At 35.7% G+C, this 22,500-nt stretch overlaps 1 protein-coding gene across 1 annotated transcript in view; it reads left to right on the plus strand.

Annotated features, from left to right (window-relative positions):
• LOC137652781 (protein Star-like) overlaps positions 1 to 22,500 on the plus strand; it is a 51,016-nt gene that overhangs the window by 11,367 nt on the left and 17,149 nt on the right. Inside the window, exons 2-5 of the mRNA XM_068386188.1 lie at positions 1,175 to 1,280; positions 4,364 to 4,428; positions 4,957 to 5,112; positions 11,613 to 11,818. Coding sequence (XP_068242289.1) covers positions 1,175 to 1,280; positions 4,364 to 4,428; positions 4,957 to 5,112; positions 11,613 to 11,818 — 533 coding nt within the window. The remainder of the gene's footprint in view (positions 1 to 1,174; positions 1,281 to 4,363; positions 4,429 to 4,956; positions 5,113 to 11,612; positions 11,819 to 22,500) is intronic.

Genomic DNA, 22,500 nt, shown 5'->3' on the forward strand with positions numbered 1-22,500 from the left:
ATACTCTCTGTCGATACATATATGAAATAAGTGAAGTGAAAATTAGATAAAAAAAAATCCTGTGTACAAGTAGTGCCATCAAAACAGAAAATGATAAAAGAGAGTCAGTCTCCCTTTAGGTCCCCTTCACTATGGTTACTGTAGGATTACTGAAGGACACTTGAATCACAAAGCAACAGTGGTTTATATATATATATATATATATATATATATATATATATATATATATACATATATATATATATATATATATATATATGTGTGTGTGTGTGTGTTTGTGTGTGTGATTAATTAATGCTTGATATGCACAAATGTAAGAAAACACTTAAAAACCAGTTATCAAATTATAACTTATATAAAAGAAACGAAGGTTCGACAGTCTCAGTCATTGACAGTTGAGCTTTCTATGTCGAGGAGTATTGTTACAATAGAATCATTATGAGCTTACAATTTAACCGTAAATATAAACATGCTCTACACAAATATTCTCGCGAAAAACTCGTCATTTCTGCAGCATTGGTAATTCATTGAATATGGCGTGTTATATGAACAGCAATGTGCTGTACAACTTACAATAGTTGTAACATTATATAAAAGACTAGAAATAAGACTAAATTTTAAGAGCAGAAATTAGCAAAATAAGCCATAGCAAGATATCTTATGAAATTAGCCAGTCAGGAGGAATAATGTACATACTTGCGAAATGCATTGGAAGAAGAAAGGTACAATAAAACAAATAGGACAAGAAACTCACTGAAACCAACACTTCACGCGGTGCACTGTAGGCATTACTTGAGGGTTTTTGCAGCGTCCTTTCGCCCACTAGTCGCTCTTACTTTTGAGCCTCTCGTCACTACTTTTCTTTCATCTTGCTGTCCAACATCTGTTTACTTTTACATAGTGATCCAGGAGAGTACAAAAATTAATAAAAACATCCGTTGCATACTTAATATCATAATTATGATAAAGCGAAGATTTGTCTCACTAAATCGTAACAATTCATTGTGCGTTAACACATACAGTTCAAGAATGAAAGGATTTCTCTGCAATATTTACTCTTTAAGCCATGAAAAATATACTAAAGTTCCTTTTTTTTTCTTTTTTTTTTTGAAGGAACTGAAGCCCAAGCAACCATTTACTGCAATTTACCTTAGGTTTTTATTTTGACTTTTAGAGAGAGATGGGACTAGCTGGACCGCAGAGAATTATTGCCGCCATCTTAATCCCGAGTGTTCTGGTAAATTTCTATTTTGTATCGAAGAATTTCACAACAAAGGCAGGTGAGTCATAAGTATAATGGTCATTTTTATACATTTAAGGCTTCACTCCCTCTTTGTCACCACCTGCTTTATTACTGCACTGGGCTTGGTTTTACAGGATTTGTGAAAAGTATAAGAATCATAATTCCTTGTCATGAGACGACTGACTCAAGAAAGAGGTTCACGTGTTATCGTGTGACAAGCAGCCAAAGTATTACTTGCCCAAACATGTTTATCATTGGATTAAAATTATTTATAGCATATCTAGCTGAGAATAGTATCTTTACAAGACTCTCAAAGAATCTTAAGGCTCATGGTCTCTTGTTTAGATGTTGATCTTTGGGGTATGCACAGTATATTACTTCTTGCATATGAAGACACCCTTGAAAGTCAATATTTGGCCATAGTTTATATCACCACCTTGAATCATTTTTTTTTTATTGACCTGCAGATCGAACATTTCAAGGTTCCAAAACTCTATTTGGTAAGACAGTTAATGATGCATTCTTTTGTCTTTCATTTATTTTTGATAACCAAACCCTTAAATTTAAGCTTCATTACAAAATCCGTAGAAGGTGGTCCGACGCTATCAAGTCCTTTTCTAGTTTTACCCATTCATTACTACTACTACTATTTCAGTTAAGTGCCCCAACTGGGAGATAAGAGGTGAAGAAATGATGGATTTATTTTGGGTTTTCTGCCATCCTTACACCAAGGGCCATTGACGCTGAATAAAGAAACAAACAAGCTTGAAAAAGTATAATCCAGAATAAGAAGAAATATGTAAGAATAACCATCAAGTACTCCATACTATCTGAGACAATATAGCAGAAACAGGAATAAAGCCATTGTCTTTCAGAATAGGCTATAAATAATGATACTGTTCCATTACATATTGAACTCTGATAAAAAGACATTAATTAGAGAGACAATTGAAGATCAATTGCAGAACCCCTGTGGAAAGTGCTGGATCAGCAGCATTGATAAATATTGTATTAAATATAAACTGAGATTAAAAGAAATAAGAAATCGTGTGAAAAGGACTCTAAAACAAGGAAATGAATAGAAGAATTCAGGAAAGATGGTGGAAACAACTGAAGAAAAAAAAATGTTAAAAAATTGAGATTTCCAGAGGGGAATGGTCCACTACCTTATATTACAGAAATGAACATGCATAGGGCAATCCGGGCTATGAAAGCCAAGTTAAACATACTCCACATGGGAAAAAATTTCATAGGGAAGCTGCATAGATGATGTTTGTGATCTGTGCAAAGAAGAAGATAACACGAAATATTTACATCCCTGTCCAAAATTATGAAAATTGAGGGAACAGGATATGTTGAAAATCCTAGCAGAAAGTTGGTGGAATGCAGAAAACAGGCCATAAAACAGAAAGAAGAGTTTAAAAATATCACAAGATGTTGTCAAAACTGATAACAAAGTTCTATCTCATCTTATTTTAATGAGAGAGAGAGAGAGAGAGAGAGAGAGAGAGAGAGAGAGAGAGAGAGAGATAAAACCTTGAGATTTTCATTAAGATTGTTATTTGTTGCATGATAAAGTTCAATTACAGTATTTGGTATACTATAAGTTAAGAAGATTTACACCTCCCTATTAGATGATAGAGTGATCAACAAACGTGTTTTACGGAGTGAGCAGGAGAAACCAGGAGCCAAGAGTAGGCAGGGTAATAAGAAAAAAAGAAATTGATCAGTAAATAATACATTATAGAATATAAATAACGAAGACAACCAGTTAACATGAATCTTAAATAATTGGAATAAGAGACGTAAACAACAAATAACCAATGAAGCAAGGCAACTAAAAAACACATTTGTACCAAATTAAATTTCTGAAGTTGTTTATTATAACAGTAAGTCGACAAATGATGCAACAGGTAGCTTTTGAATTGCAGTAATAATTTATTTATGTAGTTTCCTCAACAGAGTTCTGATAACTATGGATAGACGGGGTGTCAAATGACAGGTGTTGCCTCATATCCTTCCTCTAGCTACCCCCCCCCCCCCCCATTAGCGGGGCAGTGACGTCAGTGCACCACGAGCAGTGCATTGGGAGCATTTGCAGCGTCCTTAAAGCCCTAGTTATGCTCACTGTTTGTCTTCTACCATACCCTCAGCCCTGTTTCCTTCCTTTCATATTGTTATCCAACCTCATACCATGTAGTTCGTACTCCAATTGGGGAGTTATTTCTTAAGTGCTCATTGGCAATGCGTGGCCTTCTAAGCCCTAGTGCCGGGCCTTATGGCCAAAATATATAAATCAGATCGTATCTAATTTCCACTTCTGTCATCTTACTGAGGTTTCGAAAAATTTTCAAATGAATGATTTGTTGTAAGTTCTAGTTTGTTCACACAAATTAGCTTGGTTGTCTTTTAATCTCACCAGCAGACTTTTTATTATTTTTTCCAACATGATTGCATTACTGACGTAGCTTTGCCTTTCCTCTTTCAATCCATTTTGTTTATAAAAATGAAAATATGGTTTGATTGGTATCTACTCAAAATATAATTGGTTTAACAATTTAGGTTTTTACACTAAGTCTTGTATTTTTACAATGTTTCAAAATGATTGCATTACCTTTGCGGATTTGGCTTTCCTCTTTTAATCCATTTTGTTAACAAAACTGAAAAATATGGTTTGATTGGTATCTACTTAAAATAGAATTTACTTTTTAATCTTCAGTTTATCAAGTAAGGATTTTGGTTTTGTAAAATGAGTGGCTATATATTTTATATCCTACTGCTCTGTCAACCAAATATGTTTGCCTAAATATATTGCAAGTGTAGATTGTAGACTGTTCATAAAAGTAAGAAAGTTGGGAGGATTATGAATATGAACCTAGGGAAGACCTCGGTACTTCAACTCTTTTGATTATTTAACAAACCTGTCTTAAATCTCATAAAGCTTATGGCTTCATAAGACATGTCAGGACGTGGTTTTAAAGGTTTTTAAAAGCATGAATGATTGTTTATCTCAGTACAGATGAATTCAGGCCTTTGTTTTACAATGCCCTAATTCAATGTTATCATTTTCAAGAGATTGATCAGTCCATCCCATTGATCTATCCATAAAATTTGTTTCAGGTAAGACTACTACCAAAACTACTGAATTTCAGCACAACTGTTTTATTCCTGAATATGAATTCGAGGTAAGGATATTTCCACGATGGTTTTACCACTAACTATTATGATGTTTAATACATGAAAAAAATCCATTAATCGTACAAGTAATAAGTTCCATTAATCTCAAAATCATTCTTGCATGGCAATAATACTGTAGATGAAAAATAATAGGGGTATGCATTACTTTACATATATCAGTTGTAAATAAAGCTTCAGGTTTGTTAATGAATGTAAGTGATACCTGGGAAATCTTAGAACATCCAGTGCTTATCAATTCTTATTTTTCATGCAAGTAAAGAAAGACATAAGATAAAAGATATGTCTTGATCTTTGTGACACGAATCTTCAGGACTTGATTACCCTGCAATCAACAAATGTTGGAATTGCATAAAATAATTCTTATTTCCTCTCTTGAAAATATTAGATTTGAGAAAATTGAAAAATTATATACTGTGTGATAAGAAAATAACCTATTCAAATTCTTTATGTTCGTAAATTAATTCAAGTAATAAACTGATTATGTAATTAGTTATCACTGATATTTCTGATTATAGGGATCAGCACAAGATGACCCCAAACTTATCAGCTATATTCGCAGGGAACTATTGCAGCCACCTTCGCCACACCCGTATAACCTTTTTCATCCTGAAATGGTTCACTATTCACAATACAACCAGTCTCAGTTTGCTAACGAAATGCTGAATGGAATGGTGAGTGGAGCACGCTTTCCTTTCTTCATCATGTGTAAGCCACTGAATGTTCTATTATACGATAGCAACGTATGCATTTCAATAAAACTGATCCTTATAAAGTGCAACAAAAATGAACCGATCAGAATAAGATGTAAGTTTGCAATTCCTTGAAATTTTCATTCGATATAAAAGGCTTAATGCTTTGCTATTTGTTATCCCTTTGGAAAACCTCTTACCAAATTCACAAAATGACAGATAGCATTTAATCACCCCAGTCCTTTTTTATTTCGTCACGACAAGAGACATTGCATGTGTAAACCCTACAAACCGAGTACAAATAGTGAATATTTAGATCTTAAACAAGTCTTGACTTAACCTACTCTTTCCTACAAGACAATGTCATGTAAGTTTCATATTCTTTCGTAAAAGCCGTTTTTTATCCTTACTTTCATGACTATAGTTGGGATTTGGAAGAGTCTTTTAAATATTGTTAGGAAAATTACTTAGCACAGTTAAAATTCACAAGGTTCATTGTTAATAGAAATTGGTAGGTTTGATGATCATATATTGCAAATATGGAGACGTTTCCTAATACTGAATGATTAGACATTCACCCCCCCCCCCCCCACCCCCTCCGTTCTGTACAACTAAAATATGTTATTATAGTCTCTTGACATTATCCATCATACCTTCAAGACCTTTTCAAAGTTACTGTAATGAGGCAGCATTCCAAAATTACCTTCTATATTGTTAGAGGAACCATATTATATTTTGTATGACTAAACTAAAATTATAAATCGGCTTTCAAGCTACTACCAAGTTTAGTTTAAACGAGCTACCGTGGTAATTTTCCAAGATGGCTTTCAGATGACAAAGAGTTAGAGATTATATCAACAGAGATACTGATAACATTTTCAAAAAGATATCAACACCCTGTTCACTCAATGGTTGACGTTCATAAGTCAAGTATTTAATATATCAGTAGATAGAACTTAGTTTAGGGAGTCAGTACCATTTTTTGTACCTCGGGGGTTGCACTGTTGGTGCAATGTATATATATATATATATATATATATATATATATATATATATATATATATATAAGAGAGAAAGAGAGAGAGAGAGAGAGAGAGAGAGAGAGAGAGAGAGAGAGAGAGAGAGAGAGAGAGAGATAGGATTGGAAATGTTGAAATTAAAGAGCGGATAGAGTAACAGAGTAGAAAATATTTGGTAGGGAATGAAAGAAATATATCTAAGGGAAACAGAAGAATTAGTGGGAAGAACCAGCTGATATGGTGTGTCAAAAAGGAGGAAAGTGGTACTGGGGCAGAGAGGTGCAAGAGTCAGTTAAATAAAAATCGAAGGCATTTAAGGACTAGAAAGTAAGGCATGCGCAGGTGAAAAGGAATGGTACAGAGAAGAGGAAAAGGAGTCTAGTATAGCTATTGGAAGAACGATAGAGCAATTGAATGAAAGGCTGGGCCCAAGGGAAGAGAAAAGGATATCTATAGGATTTGAAACTTGAGCAAAGGGAAAAACGGAGTTATCAAGGATAGAGATGTGACTATATTACATAGGGATGAAAACATTTAGAAGAGACGGAGAAAATATTTTGAGCAACAACTAAATGCTGGAAATAAGAGAGGAGCTGGGAGAGGCACAAAGGGTGGAGGGGCCAGTGATGGAAATGGGGAATACAGAAGTGAATCAGGCATTGAGTAAAATTGAAGAGGGTAAAGCACCAGGTTCATCAACGTTTCAAATTGTTCAGCAGAAACAAGAACCTATTTTTGACCACTCATCCCGGTTCTTTCTTGGATAAGGCTAAGCATCCATAAATTTTGAAATATGCCAACAGTTACAGCAAATTTAACCAGTTCTCTCCAGTAGTAAAGTCTAGCAAACATCCCTCCTATGACTTGACCCATGATGACTAGGAATACTAGGGGTCGAGAATCAAGATCTCTTGAGAATCCATTGACTAAAGTCATCTAAATGCGGGTTTTAGCTCTCAGGCACCAGTTGGCGGTAGACTGTTAGTTTTCCTGCATCACTGAGAGTGTTTGTAAGGAGAACCTTGGATTCTTAAGTCTTCAAGAAATATTTATCAGCTTCCTCTAATGAGGAATGTTCTTTTCTTAGATAGTATCCCTTGCATACATCACTAACCCAGACAAGTCGTTGAGTCCGAAACTGAATGTAGATAACCTCTAGTAAAGACAAGCTATAAAGTAGGTTACAAATTTCAATTGAGGATTATTCAATTTACTTTTGCTTTTTATACAAGGCATCAGGAGGATGAACATCTCCAACTTCAACAAGTATTTATAGATTAGGAAGGTCTGTATGAAGACTAATGTTCTTGTACCTATCCAACCAAATCAAAATACTTCGATTTGTCCATATCGGAAAATTCAAAACTCTGAGCTATAAATTTTCAGCTTAATGCTTTGGTCAAGTATTCTTGATAGTCATGACTCCGGTTCCAAAATTACCTTATCTTCCTGGTATCAGAATCCTTCTGTACCTGGATGATTGATTGATACTTATCATTATTCATTTTACTAACACAAAAGTTTTTATTATGGATCAAACGTTATTTCTCCACCAGCAATACTAATGTTCATCACCATATCTTCCTTTTTTAATCTACTCTCATTACTGTAATTTTCTTCGCATCTAATCTCAACTTTCTCTTCCTCAGGGTTGAATTTTTTTCCAGCTTTTGTAGTTTCTCTTTACTATCCTTAGTCTTCCTGGCATCATCTGTGAACATTAAACATTCCACAGCCCGTTCATAACTCGTTTTCTAATTCCACAACTTCTCCCTTATATCCATTGTCCTGTGTCTAACTTCTTAAAACACCCAATACATAAAAAAGTTGAACACCCATGGAGAATTAACATACCCTTGTCTTAAACCCACTTTCGCGCCAAACTAGTGTCTCTCTAGCATGTATGATATTGATATATGATTCAAGACTATTATTTAATTGCCAGTAACAACATAACATCTATACCATGCATTCTCAGTACCCTTCATTTTACCTTTCTTTCAATTCTATCATATCCTTTTTAGGTTCATGTATCCCATATGCTACCCTTTTTCCTCTATTTTCAAACGTTGAACCACTTCTATACAACATAATCTAGATTGAAGATTTATCTTTCTGCTATCTTCCTAGTTGAACAGATTTCTAAAATTATTACTCCATCGACCCAGGACTATATTTACATCCACAATCATTTCACAATTGGAATCCATTTGTTCATCCTTCTTTCTCCGTGCATTCCTTGAAAAATACGTTTCTATTGTCCTTCTCTCATCTTGTTTTTTTCTAACTTTATTCATGATTTCTTTATTCATCCTCTTTGTATATTTGAACCTGCCACTGTACCTCAAATGATATATTTTTCCTTCACTAAAACATACTCATTCAAGAATTTTGTATTTTTATTTTATCTCCTGCTCTATAGACCCCAACAGGTCCTTCCTCAATAGTTATCAGTTTTCTCACTATAAGCTCAATGCACTTCTTTCTCCAGCTCATTTGTCATAGTTACATTAATTTTAATATCCATCAACACCCACTCTGTGCTAACATTTAATCTAGCAAACTTTTTTTTTCTATTATCTACTCTTTCCCAGGTATATTTATTTATGTTCTCCTTCGAAAACCATTATCATGCATTTCCCACAGTTAAGCCCCTTTTCCAAACACATTCATTTAAGACACTTTATATTCTCATTTATTCCAGAAAGGCCCTAATGGGCCTACCAACAACCCCACCCCTTTCTCCGTCACCTACCCTTGCATTCAGATCTCTTACCACCACATTTTCATGGTTTCCAAACTTACTCAGTCACTGATTCAGACTCATACAAATTTATTCTCTTTCACTCTTATTTTCTTCTATTTCAATTACAGTCGGTTATACTAATAAAGTAGAACCCTTGAATTAACAACATTGCTTTTTCACAGCCAACAAGGGTCTTTCTGACACTTCAAGTGATATGCTTCCATAGCTCAACATTTTTCAGTTACCCCAGTGGTTTCTCTTCGTAAAAAAAATCAGCCATCGTACATTTGTTTTCAATTGCACCACATCCACAAACATTTATAATTTCAAGGCTCTTTGTATTTCCTTTTTCTCTGTATCTTTTACTTCGCATAATAGAGCGGGGTATATAGCCTCAAAGCCCATAACCCAAGCCATTTGGTAATTTTCACACTGCTCAGAGGCGAAACTATATCATTATTTTCTTTTCTTGAAGTCCTGTACGAGTCAAATTGTTATTGGCATTGATATCAGGAAAGAAGGCTATTCTACCATTTAAGGACATTCTGCCATGATGTACAGTGTATCTGCATACTAAACCATTGGCATTTCCTAAGGCAGATTTGTCCAGGCTATGCAGCTTCCTACCAATGGCCTCATGAGGGTTCTTTTCCATTGATAGGCATCTTCTCTGCCAATGAGTTCTCAAAACCAATATTAGGTACTCCTCTGCCTTAGAACACAATGTATTAGAGACCTAAGTCACTGGCACATCCTAAGGCAGCAATTTCATAGACTTACTGCTTACTTGCTGCCTCGTTATATTTTATGGTGGTTATAGCATAGATTTAAAGAACCTCATCTGTAAACTTTGACAAATTACCCTATGATTTACGATAATGGAATTATCAGAATAAATCTGCCAAAATAGAGTTGTTTGAAATATTCTTAGTCGGAAATGAGAACACAGTGTAGTCATCAGTAAATATGAAGTGATTATTTTGAATTTCCAGATGGCAATAGCGAAAAGTTCTCATGTTAGGGAATAGCGTGAATTACAAAATAATTCTCTGTTACTGTAATTTTGGATATAGTTTTAATGGCAGAACCTAATGAAGACTTGTTGAAATTGTTTAAAATGTTGAAGAGTGGAATTGAAAAAGGGCTGTAGATAAACATGAGCAATACAAAATAATGGCGACTATAAAGGAAGCATAAGGAAAAGTCCAATTAGAAAAAGTGGCCATTTGATGGTTGTGGAAAAAGCATAGTGGCGAACAACTCTGGCCTGTGCACTGAGTAACAGATGATGTCACTGGAACCTCTCCAGATTACAATATGTGGAGCAAAAGATTTCAGATGCCTAAAATATAAGGCAAAGGTTATTAGTGATGATAAAAGAGGCGACAATATTTTAGTGACAGATCAGTATGTCTTCAAGGAGGAAAACCATTTAATTTACTTCCAGTGAATTAAATGTAAATCTAGAGCAAAAATTGAGATGTCAATGAGAGAGTAGAAACCTCTTAGATGGAATGGAGAGAGATTGCTAAACATCCAGCATCCCTTGGTAAAGAAATTAAAAACTTGTTATGGGTACAAAAGTCGTGTACTATTTCCACTGTAGAGACATGGGCACTGACAAAAAAAGAAAAAAAAAAAGGAAGAAATTTTGTTGAAGTGTAACCTCTGCATGCTAAAATTCATTGTTGTAGGACAGTGGGAAGATCAAATTTCAAACAAGAAATTATGAAGAGAATTAGTGTCCAGAAGCTGTCATAGGGCAGATAACATATATCGTGGTTTGGGATTTAGACGTGTGGTGAAAACAAAGAAGGAACACTTTCTTAGGACAGTAACTATAGAAGAAGGACAAAGACTTATAGCAAGGCACAAGAAATGTTAGAAGACTGTGATAGATTAAGAGTTAGTAAATCTAGCTCTGATTGAAGTTCAGGAAGACTTAAGAACAAGACAGCAGGGAATGGATAGAATGTGTTCGCATCTTACACCATAAAGGGAAGAGCTCATTTAAAAACACTTATGATGATTATTGTGATTTGAATAACAAAACTGGTTGACTGATTTGCATGGTATCTTGGTTAGCCATTGCCTTTGTCTTTATCACAAATGGCATAATTAGTTTGGAATTTTGGCTTTGTTGCTTCACTACAGCACAAGAGATACTTGCTTTAAATTCTCTTTTAGAGCTCTTAATTTGATAAAGAAAGATTTAAGTTTTATGGTACAATTATTTTCATTACCAGTTCATCAAAACAAAGTTTGATGTAGGTTGTATTAAAGATATCTTATGTTCTACTTACAGATATATATATATATATATATATATATATATATATATATATATATATATATATATATATATATATATATATATATATATTGTACATAAGTGAGAAATAAGCTTTCAATGCTTGTATAATGATTGCCACCATTAGCAAAGTACTGTCATTCAATGATAGTGATGAATATCAAATATCTTTAGATGTAATGCACTTGTATATTTCATATATTTTTAGAGGGTTAGAGAACCTGAAGGATGATTAGATATACACTTGTATGAAGGACACATTTTTTTTCATCACATTACTCTCATGTAATCATTATGACTATATAATATCTTGTTGTTTGTTCAGCCTAAATCACAACTGCCTGCCATATCACTTCATTTACACATTGGGAGTATGGTGTTATAATCTTATCAACTTTTAACGCAGGAAGATGGATTTTACATTGAGGCCGGTGCATCAGAAGGTGAATATCTAAGCAACACTCTATTTTTCGAGAGGAGACTTGGATGGAGAGGACTACTCATAGAGCCGCTACCAAATATTTTCAAAGTGCTTCAGGGTAAAAGAAGAAAGGCTTTCACCATTAACACTGCTCTTTCCACTACTCCATTTGCTTCTTACGTTACTTTTGAGTGAGTAGTACTATATCATTGAATAGTTTTGCCAATTTACAGAGTATTCATTCGACTTAACAGTATTCTAGAAAAATTGTGTACCATTACAGATTCAAACCCTTTATATAAATTAGCATTAAAAGACTGGGGTCAGCCGCTAACTAATTCAGTTGTTAAGGCAATTGCTGATTATTAGGATGGCCACTATCATTATTATTATTATTATTATTATTATTATTATTATTATTATTATTATTATTATTATTATCCAAGCTACAACCCTAGTTGGAAAAGCAAGATGCTATAAGCCCAAAGGCTCTAATAGGGAAAAATAGCCCAGTGAGGAAAGGAAATAAGGAAATAAATAAATGACGAGAACAAATTAACAATAGATAATTCTAAAAACAGTAACAACGTCAAAACAGATATGTCATATATAAACTATAAAAAAACTTATGTCAGCCTGTTCAACATAAAAACATTTGCTGTAACTTTAAACTTTTGAAGTTCTATTGATTCAACTACCCAATTAGGAAGATCATTCCACAACTTGGTCACAGACAAGAATGGACCCAAGGAACTGAGAGTCTTGTTTAAGGAAAGAGTGCTGGAAGCGGTAAGGTTACATGAGGATGTACAAGAATGGTGGACCGAGAATAGTAAAGTGATTCTAAGGATCGGTGAGGAAGTATTTGGAAAGTCATCATAGGAAGAAGACCCCCAAAAGATAAAGAATCGTGGTGGTGGAAGCATGGGGTGCAAGAACAAGTAAAAATCAAGAAAGAAGCTAAGAAGAAGGCAGATCTATCAGGACAAGAAAAGGATAAAGAAAACTATAAACAAGCAAAGAAAGAAGAGAGAAGAGCAGTAGCAAAGGCAAAGGCAGAGACATTAAATGAAGTCTATAAAGAGATGGAAACACCAGAAGGAGAGAAGAAAATATTACGAATTGCTAAGGCCCGAGATGCTGCATCTAAAGACCTGACACAGATAAGCAAATAAAAGATAGCAATGGTATAGTTCTAGCAGAAGAGAATGAAATTAAAAGAAGGTGGGAAACTTATTTTGAAGGACTATTGAATGAGGAGTACCCAAGAACAGTATTTGAAGATGGACTCCCAAAGGAGTTACTAGAAGAGAAGTAGAACAAGCAGTAGAGAAGATAAAAATTAGTAAAGCTGCAGGACCGGATAATATACCAGTAGAGGTATGGAAGAGTCTTGGAGAGGAAGGCATAGATATCTTGTGGGACCTGACGCAGAAGATCTTCAATCAGGAAAAGATGCCAGAGGAATGGAGAAGAAGCCTAATGATTCCCATTTATAAGTGGAAGGGAGACATACAGGAATGTGGCAACTACAGAGGCATAAAGCAGATAAGCCATACTATGAAAATATGGGAGAAGATCATTGACGAAGAGACTTAGGGATGAAACAACAATTGGTGAGGAACAATTTGGATTCATGCCTGGAAGAGGGACTGTAGAAGCAATATTTGCTTTGAGGCAGACGATAGAAACACATCGGGAGGAACAGAAAGGATTACATATGGTCTTTATTGACATGGAGAAGGCATACGATCGAGTACCAGGTCAGGAGCTGTGGAGATGTATGAGAGAAAAGGGAGTCCCTGAGAAATACGTAAGAATCAATCAAGATATGTAGGAAAGGGCAGAAGCAAATGTTAAGAGCAGTATAAGCCTAACAGAAAGTTTCCCAGTAAATGTGGCACTACATCAGGGGTCTGCATAGAGCCCTTACCTATTTGATATGGTCATGGATGTAGTAACACAAGGTATTAGAGATCAGTCTCCTTGGTGTATGCTTTGTGCTGATGAAGTTATACTGTGTAGCACTAGGCGAGAGGTAGTAGAAGAGAAACTGGAGGAGTGGAGAAGAGAAATGGAAAATAGGGGATTGAAGATCAGCAGGAAAAAGACAGAGTATTTGAGATTGAAAAATGACGAGAATGGGGAAGTTAGTTTACAAGGAGAGAGATTGAAAAGAGTTGAAAATCTCAGATATTTAGGATCAACAGTTGCCGAGGATGGTGATCTGGGGGCAGAAATAAACCATAGAAAACAAGCAGGATGGAAGAATTGGAAAAAAGTGTGTGGAGTACTGTGCGACAGGAAAATAGGGGTTAAGTTGAAAGGTAAAGTACACAGGACAGTTGTGAGACCGGCAATGATGTATGGAGCGGAGACGTGGCAATAAAGAAGACAGAAGAGAAGAAGATGGATGTGGCAGAGATGAGAATGTTGAGATGGATGTGTGGGGTGACAAGAAGAGATAAGATACGGAATGAGGTAATTAGGGGTACCACAGGAGTTAAAAAACTATCAGATAAGATCCAAGAAAGTAGACTGAGGTGGTATGGTCATGTCATGAGAAGAGATGAATAGTTTGTTGGGAGGAGAGTGATGGAAATAGAGGTACAGGGAACGAGAAGGAGAGGAAGACCAAAGCGAAGGTGGGTGGACCGTATCAAGGATGACCTTCAATATAAGGGATTAACCAGTGATCAGGTGTGGGACAGAGGTAGATGGAGAAAGCTGACCAGAAACATCGACCCCACATAGAAGTGGGAAAAGATGTAGACAAAGAAGAAGAATTCTGTGTAGTATTGAGCCTCATGATGGAGAAGGCCTGGAAATTAGAATTAACTGCCTGCCTAGTATTACGAAGAGGATGGAATTGTCCAGGAAGATCTGAATGTAAAGGATGCTCAGAGTTATGAAAAATCTTATGCAACATGAATGATGAACTAATTGAACGACGGTGCAAAAGATTAATATCTAGATCAGGAATAAGAAATTTAATATACCCTAAATTTTTGTCCAACAAATTAAGATGAGAATCAGCAGCTGAAGACAAGACAGGAGAACAATAATCAAAACAAGGTAGAATGAAAGAATTAAAACACTTCTTCAGAATAGATTGATCACCGAAAATCTTGAAAGACTTTCTCAATAAGCCAATTTTTTTGTGCAATTGAAGAAGACACAGATCTAATGTACTTCTCAAAACTAAATATGCTGTCGAGAATCACACCTAAAATTTCAAAAGAGTCATACAAAGTTAAAGAAACATTATCAATACTGAGATCCGGATGTTGAGGAGCCACCGTCCTTAACCTGCTTACAATCATACTTTGAATTTTGTTAGGATTCAACTTCATACCCCATAATTTGCACCATGCACTAATTTTAGCTAGATGTCTATTAAGGGACTCAGCAACCCCAGATCTACATTCAGGGGATTGAATTGATGCAAAGAGAGTAGCATCATCTGCATATGCAACAAGCTTGTTTTCTAGACCAAACCACATGTCATGTGTATATAGTATGAAAAGTAATGGGCCAAGAACACTACCCTGTGGAACACTAGATATCATATTCCTATATTCACTATGGTGCCCATCAACAACAACTCTTTGAGATCTATTACTTAAAAAATCAATAATAATGCTGAGCAACGACCCACCCACTCCCAACTGTTTCAATTTGAAAACAAGGGCCTCATGATTAACACGGTCAAAGGCAGCACTAAAATCAAGGTCAATCATACGAACTTCCTGACCACAATCAAGGGATTTCTGTACAGCATTGGAGATTGTAAGAAGTGTATCACATGCTCCAAGGCCTTTACGAAAACCAAATTGCAAACTAGGGAATAGATGACTACCTTCAGCATACCTATTAAGACGTTATGCCAAAAGATGTTAAAAAACTTTAGATAATATGGGAGTTATGGAAACTGGGCGGTAATAAGTTGGGCTTGAGCTACCACAAACACATTTACATAAAGGAGTAACATTACCAATTCTCCAACAAGTGCTAAAAGCTCCTCTTCTTGCTTACCTGTGCAAAATAACAGATAACTTTGAAGCTAAGAAATCTGCAGTCTTTATAAAAAACAAAGGAAAAATACCCTTTTGGGCCTATACCTTCATAAGTATCAAGGTCCATCAACAGAGCTTTAATTTCACGAGATCGAAAAGCTAAACTAGTTAGTTTAGCCTCAGGAAAACAGGATTGAGGAAGTTCAAGTTTTTCATTACTCTGTTCACTATCAAAAACATCGGCCAAAAGGGTTGCCTTTTCCTTTGGACAGTGAGTGACAGAGCCATCTGGTTTAAGCAAAGGAGAGACTATTACATCTACCCCCAAAGAGTACAGATTTAAGGGTAGACCACCATTTATGTTCTTGAGTTGTACCAGAAAGGGTTTTTTTTATGGTTAAATTGTATTCCTTTTCAGTTGAGGCATAAACTCTCTGAGCAAAAGCTCTAAGCTGAGTATAGTTATTCCAGGTCAAATCTGATCTGTTTCCCTTCCAAAGATGATACGCCTGCTGCTTCTCCAAATAAGCACGTCTACAATCATCATTGAACCACAGTTTGTCCTTCACTCGGTACCTTACCACACGACAAGGGATACGCCTATAAGTTATGTTGACTAGATTCTCATTCGAAGGGACAACAGGATCAACACTACTATATAATTGTGACCAATTCAAGGTCAAAAGATCATGCAAAATCCCATTCCAGTATGCTTGAGATTTCATATGAATTTTACAAGAGTATGATACATCAGGGACAGGCTGCTCAGTCTTCACTACTAATGAAATCAAGGCATGATCAGATGTTCCGACTGGAGAACCAACCTTACTAGTTATAACGCCAGGGGGGTCGGTGTATACGAGGTCCAAGCAGTTACCAGAACTGTGAGTAGCTTCACTTATGATTTGCTCACAGCCTGATCCAGAGGCAAAGTCTAAAGCTCTTAAGCCATGGCGATCGGTAGGAGAGATAGAACTTAACCACTCCTTATGGTGAGCATTAGAATCACCAACAAAGACAAAAGAAGCCTTTCTATCATCTTGTATTTTAGCCATAATGGTAAGAAGACAGTCGAAGATAGAATCATCCATGTCTGGATTCCAGTAGATCGAATACAAATAAAAGTTGTATAATGGGTTTGATTGAGTATATTCATTTGAGGAAGACTCTGTTTTGTATGATCTTACTGATAATGTTACATTGATAGAGGTAACTCAAAGGCTTATTAGTCCACCAATGGAGGCAACATAAGGTTGTGTTGCCCCTACCCGCGGCCTATTATATAAGTAATGCCACATTCTCAGAATGTCCACAACAAAGAAAGTTTTGCTTAAACCTGTTGCTACCAAAATAGTTAATAAACTGCGAGGCAAATTAGATTTACAATCTGATCTGGCTTTTTCCTTAAATTCTAAATAAGAAATTTAGGAAACTTCTTCTTTATGTTATTTGTATGATTTTTCTCTGCCTTGATATAGTAAAGAAGATATTACATGTACTCGTTTTAAGGTTTCCGTTCTGATTTCTTTTCCTTCTTCTGCTTGTCACTCTAGATTTCTTCCAAAAAAGTTAAAACCATAGCATAGAGTTAAAGCAGTTTCGAAAGAAGATATAAATAGCTCTTCATCATTAGGTTGCGTTTGGCCAATGCTTTTCCCCTAAGGAATGAGAGATCTTGTGTTTATACAGAGGTGATTTCTTACTTTGAAAGTAAATTCAGATATTGAATCATTACTAGATTCACTGATTGAGCGTGCAAAGAAGTCTCTTCTGGAGAATGGAACATTTTCTCTCAATCAAAGGAATTGCAGTTCGACAGAAGGTTTGAGTAAAGCCTTGAATGTAAACATCAATGGCTACACTACCAATTGCCTTCACTGCACAGCTCTATCACGTTTATAACACTTCCAGAAGGCTAACATCACTGGCTACACCACCCCTTGCGCTTAGTGAACAGCCTCTATAAAGTTTACAACTCTCTCACAAAGCACTACCAGATCTTTGCTCATACAGCCAATACAACGTTTACAACACTTCTAGAATACTCCAATAACTGGAAGTTCTATCCTCAGACAGCCTCTTCAATGTTTATAACGATTCTGACTAAAACACCACATGCACTAACTACACAGCTTCTACAACGTTTATAATCCTTCTAGAACGTTAAAATAACCTGCTACACAACCAATTGCACTTACTGCACAGCCCCTACAACGATAAATATCCTTTCATAAGGCTAAAATCACTGGCTTCAACACCATTTGGACTTACTGGACAGCCTCTACAATAAATACAACACTTCCATAAAGCGTAGATCACTGGTAGTTCTTTTCTCAGACATCTATTACAATGTTTATAACGTTTCCAGGCTTTATTCACTGCCCACAACACCACTTGTACTCACTGCACAGCCTCTATAACGATTACAATGCTTCCAGTAGGCTCAGCTCACTGGGAGATATTTCCTTACATAACCTCTATAATGTTTATAATGCTTCCATAAGGCTAAAATCACTGGCTACTACACCACTTGCACCCACTTCACATCCTCTTCAACGTTAACAACTCTCCGAGAAAGCTAAAATTAATGGATACAACACCACTTCCCAGACACTACAACATTTAAAACGCTTCTAGAAGGCTCAAATCACTTGTAGTTCTTTCCTCAGAGAGTCTCTATAAGGTTTATAATGCTTCCAGAAGGCTCAATTCTCTGGCAATTCTTTCCTCAGAAAGCATCTACAGCGTTAAAGAGCTTATAAAAGGCTATAATCACTGGCTATAACGCCAATTGCTGCACAGCCTCTACAAAGTTTACCACGCTTCCATAAGGCTAAAATTACTGCCAAATCTTTCCTCAGTCACCTTATATAACGTTTATGACGTTTCCAGAAGGCTCAAATCAATGGCTGCACCACCATGTGCAGTTAGGACACAGCCTCTGTAACGTTTAGAATGCTTCCAGAAGGCTAGAATCCCTGCCAGATTTTTGCCCAGGCAGCCTCTGTAACATTTATAACGCTTCTAGAAGACTCAAATCCCTGGCAGTTCTTTCCTCAGATAGCGTCTATAAGGTTTTCAACACATCCAGAAGGCTAAAATCACTGACGATAACACCACTTGCACTCACTGCACTGCCTCTATAATGTTTACAATGCTTCCAGAAGGGTCAAATCACTGGCAGTTCTTTTCTCATAAAGCCGATACAATGTTTATAACGCCTCCAGAAGGTTAAATCACTGGCTACCACACCACATACAGATTCAACCATTGGAATTATATATAATTCTTTGGTAGCCTTGAAGTCAGAGATTACTTTTGCTAAAGCACTAAGTTATTTTATTAGTATTTTAGATAATCTTAAGAAGTGTTTAGATCGTGCAGTATCTGATTCTTCTTCAGAACTAGCACAAAAGTACTATAACTGTATTCTTTATTACATAGAAATAATTAGAAACTCTAAAGCACTTATAAATGTCAACCTTGTCAAAGAAAAAAATCAGAAATGTCTGCTTATTATCAAAATGTTCAAAAACTCGAGATTGTTGTTGGCAAACAGGTGAATTAACCTTATAGAATTATGACTTCCTTGGAGAAATTTATTCCTCATATTCGATTTAGATTGAGGCTCATTCAATTTCATCCCAACTGGTATTGAGATAGTTCAATACATCTAAAAGCAGTATCTACTCCATGCATCATGAATCAGCTGTAATCATTCGATTGTTGTGATTGTTGTCAACATATACTTCAACGTTCCGATTATGTCTCATTTCCCCGATGCTTCTCTGGCAGGATGGGGAGCTACTTTATATGGTATTGATCTGTCAGGAACTTGGCCGATTCCAGACTCACAGATGCATAAATATTATCTAGAATTAGTAGTTGTATTCAAGGCACTAATTCTATCGGGCGATAAAGTAACAGGAAAAATAGTTGCTGAACACCAGAATAAGACAGCTTTGGCATATATCAAGAAACAGGAAGACACAAAGTCCAGAAATCTTTTCCTTCTTTCTCGTCTTATTCCAGGAAATCAGAATCTATTAGCAGCTCAGTTAAGCCGAAAAAAATAATTGGAATGTCTAGGTATGTCTGGATATCTGGAAAGATTAGGGAAAACCGATGATAGACATATCTGCAACGTCAGTGAACAAGAAATTGGATCTGTATTACTCTCCTGTTTAAGGTCCTGAAGCTTGGGCAGTGGATGCCGTGTTACTAGATTTCCCAAAACTAGAAACTTATGCTCTCCCTCCTTCAGCAGGATTTATCAGTTATCAGCAAATCTCATGGCACTCAAAGAAGAGTCTTATAGTACAATTTTGGCCTCAAAAAGAGTTGTTCATGGACCTGTCCGCTAATGGAAATAAAACCAGTTCAGTTGCCAAACAAGCCAGATCTTCTTGGACAAGCCCATACGGTAGATGCATAGGATTTCTGTTGGCATTTCCCTACCAGAGCTGATGATATAACTTTTGGGCATATAGGAAAGGCTCCATGGAAGAAAATTTTACTCACAAAAACTTAACACAGAAGATTACTCCATGAAAATCTTACCTAGTTGTGAAAGTGTAAAAAGAGACGCACAAATTAATTTTTTTATGAAATACAAAAAGAATTATTATTTTCTTTTTTAATAATCTATAAAATTTAAAAGTAATTGATTGTAAAGTATACGAACACTATATTCACGTAAATCAATTAGAGTTTAAAAAACTAGGAAAATTAAAAAAATATATTTAATGAAGCTTATAAGCAACCACTTTCAGAAATTACAGTACTATATCAGCTCTATCTGATCTCTCTACGAGTTGTTAAAGTTTATCCTTAATACGTTAGAATTATTTCCTTTGAAAGTTTTGTTTAAGAGTTTCCTCTTTTTGTTATACAGAGAACACCTTTGAATTCGAGTGAATGCTTATTGACGATAATCTCAATGAGCTATGAAGATATATACTCCTTTTAAAGAATCCTTGCAAATTTTATACGATGTGATTTTGTACTTTGCAGCGTTCTGCAGTAATGAGAGATTTCTCTTTAATACATCAAGCTCCCTTCCCCATGTACAGTAGTACCAATGTAGATTTTTTAAAAGAAACTGAATTCTTCTGCTATATCATCATCGTAAGAGACCAATTGAAAACCATTGACAACTTTAGAAGGAAGAATTCCAAGACGATAACAGAGTAAAAGGTTTTAAGAAAAACCCCTAACCCTAACCGTTGGTCCTCCCATTATTTACGTCTTGAACATTTTCACACGTTTTAGTTTTTTTTATAGTGCTAAATATATACAGTTATGAATATTTAGTTCGTTATTTCAAATCAATTTGGTATAGCAGCTATTCCAGTTGTTTTCCCCTTTCCTTTTTATATTATTTATAATTTCTTACATATTTACCGCACTCATTGCATAAATGCAATGACGGCGTGGAATGTAAATATTCCAAATCTAATTCTATTTTTAAATATGTGGATAATGACTTAATTATGATCTAACTATTTCTATGAACCTCCCCTGGAATTCATAATGCTTAGCTGGTAAAATGTCGAAATTTACACTAAAATGTTAAGAATTTCTAATTTTCACTGCAATAGTGTTGCCCCCTCTAGTGGAATATTGAGATTATATGCAAATTATTCATGAAAGTTATTACCGGGTCATTAAGATTCGCATTCTCTATGTAATTTGAATAGCAATGTTGATAAATGTTGTGACTTACCAGTCTTTCATATAGAACTTCTAGTTTCGGGAAAAATACAGAGAAAGCTACATTATAGTGGATTACAGTGGTGATGGTAATTATACCTCTCAGGACATCACCAAGTTTTCTGGTGTTGGTAGTATTAAGTTTCATAAACATTTTACTCAATTTGCTATGTTCATGCAAGAACAGGCTTGTGTGCCTTTGGGGAAAGGCAGTGATTCTAGCTTACCCTACCTTGCTCTGGATTCCAGGATGACTCTCCAAGATTTACCTCGCGGTTCTGGAATACCAGTCAGTAAGGGTTCTGGTGGTACACAGAGCATGAGAAAGTTGTTATCTTCATCACAAGCCAGTTTCTGTCAATTTACTTCAGATCCTTTTATTGTGAAACCCTCACTTTCCCGTGATCTGGTCAGCTCTATAGGACCACCAGATTATAGAGGCCTGTGTTGGTAGTTTGGATCCTATTATCCCTGGCGCCTGTTGAAGAACTCATGAGCAACATCTTTTATATACCATTGTTAATATGGCTTATTGTATGAAACGTTTTGAATAAGTAATTAAAAATCTTAGCTGTAGCTAAAATATAGTTGCATCATTTTTCAGATGACGGTGGGATTCAGTCTAGTTAAGATTTAGTCACGGGCAGATTTTTTATTTTTCTTATCAATGTTAGTGTAGATGCAAGTTCCTCAATAACCAGAATGAGTCCTTTGTCTAACTTAAACACAAAGATTACTGTTAGTAGTAATGAAAAGAGAGATTCTAAAGTGCCAAGTATGGATGCTTCAATAGAGCAGGATCCAGAAAGGGAGACTGATATGGATATGAAATCAACAGGAATGATATATCACCCTTTCAATCAATACAAAAACTTACTGCCTGGGCCACCACTACCCATTTCCAAAACCCCTAACTACCAGGCTACATCTAGAATTTAAGGGCATGTAAGATGCCTGAGGTCTTTTCTGGGTAAAACTCAGTGGACCCATCACCTTAGCAAATCCTTTTACCCATATTGAAAGGAAAAGTTGCCTTATCCCTCAAGCCGTCTGCAAGTGACCCTGACTCCAAGAGGAATGGATCCATTGCAAACAAGGTCAACCAATTATCACATCTCTGCGAGTGAGTAATTAGGTTGTAACTT

Source organism: Palaemon carinicauda, chromosome 1, assembly GCF_036898095.1.
Source record: "Palaemon carinicauda isolate YSFRI2023 chromosome 1, ASM3689809v2, whole genome shotgun sequence".
NCBI classification, from domain to species: domain Eukaryota; kingdom Metazoa; phylum Arthropoda; class Malacostraca; order Decapoda; family Palaemonidae; genus Palaemon; species Palaemon carinicauda.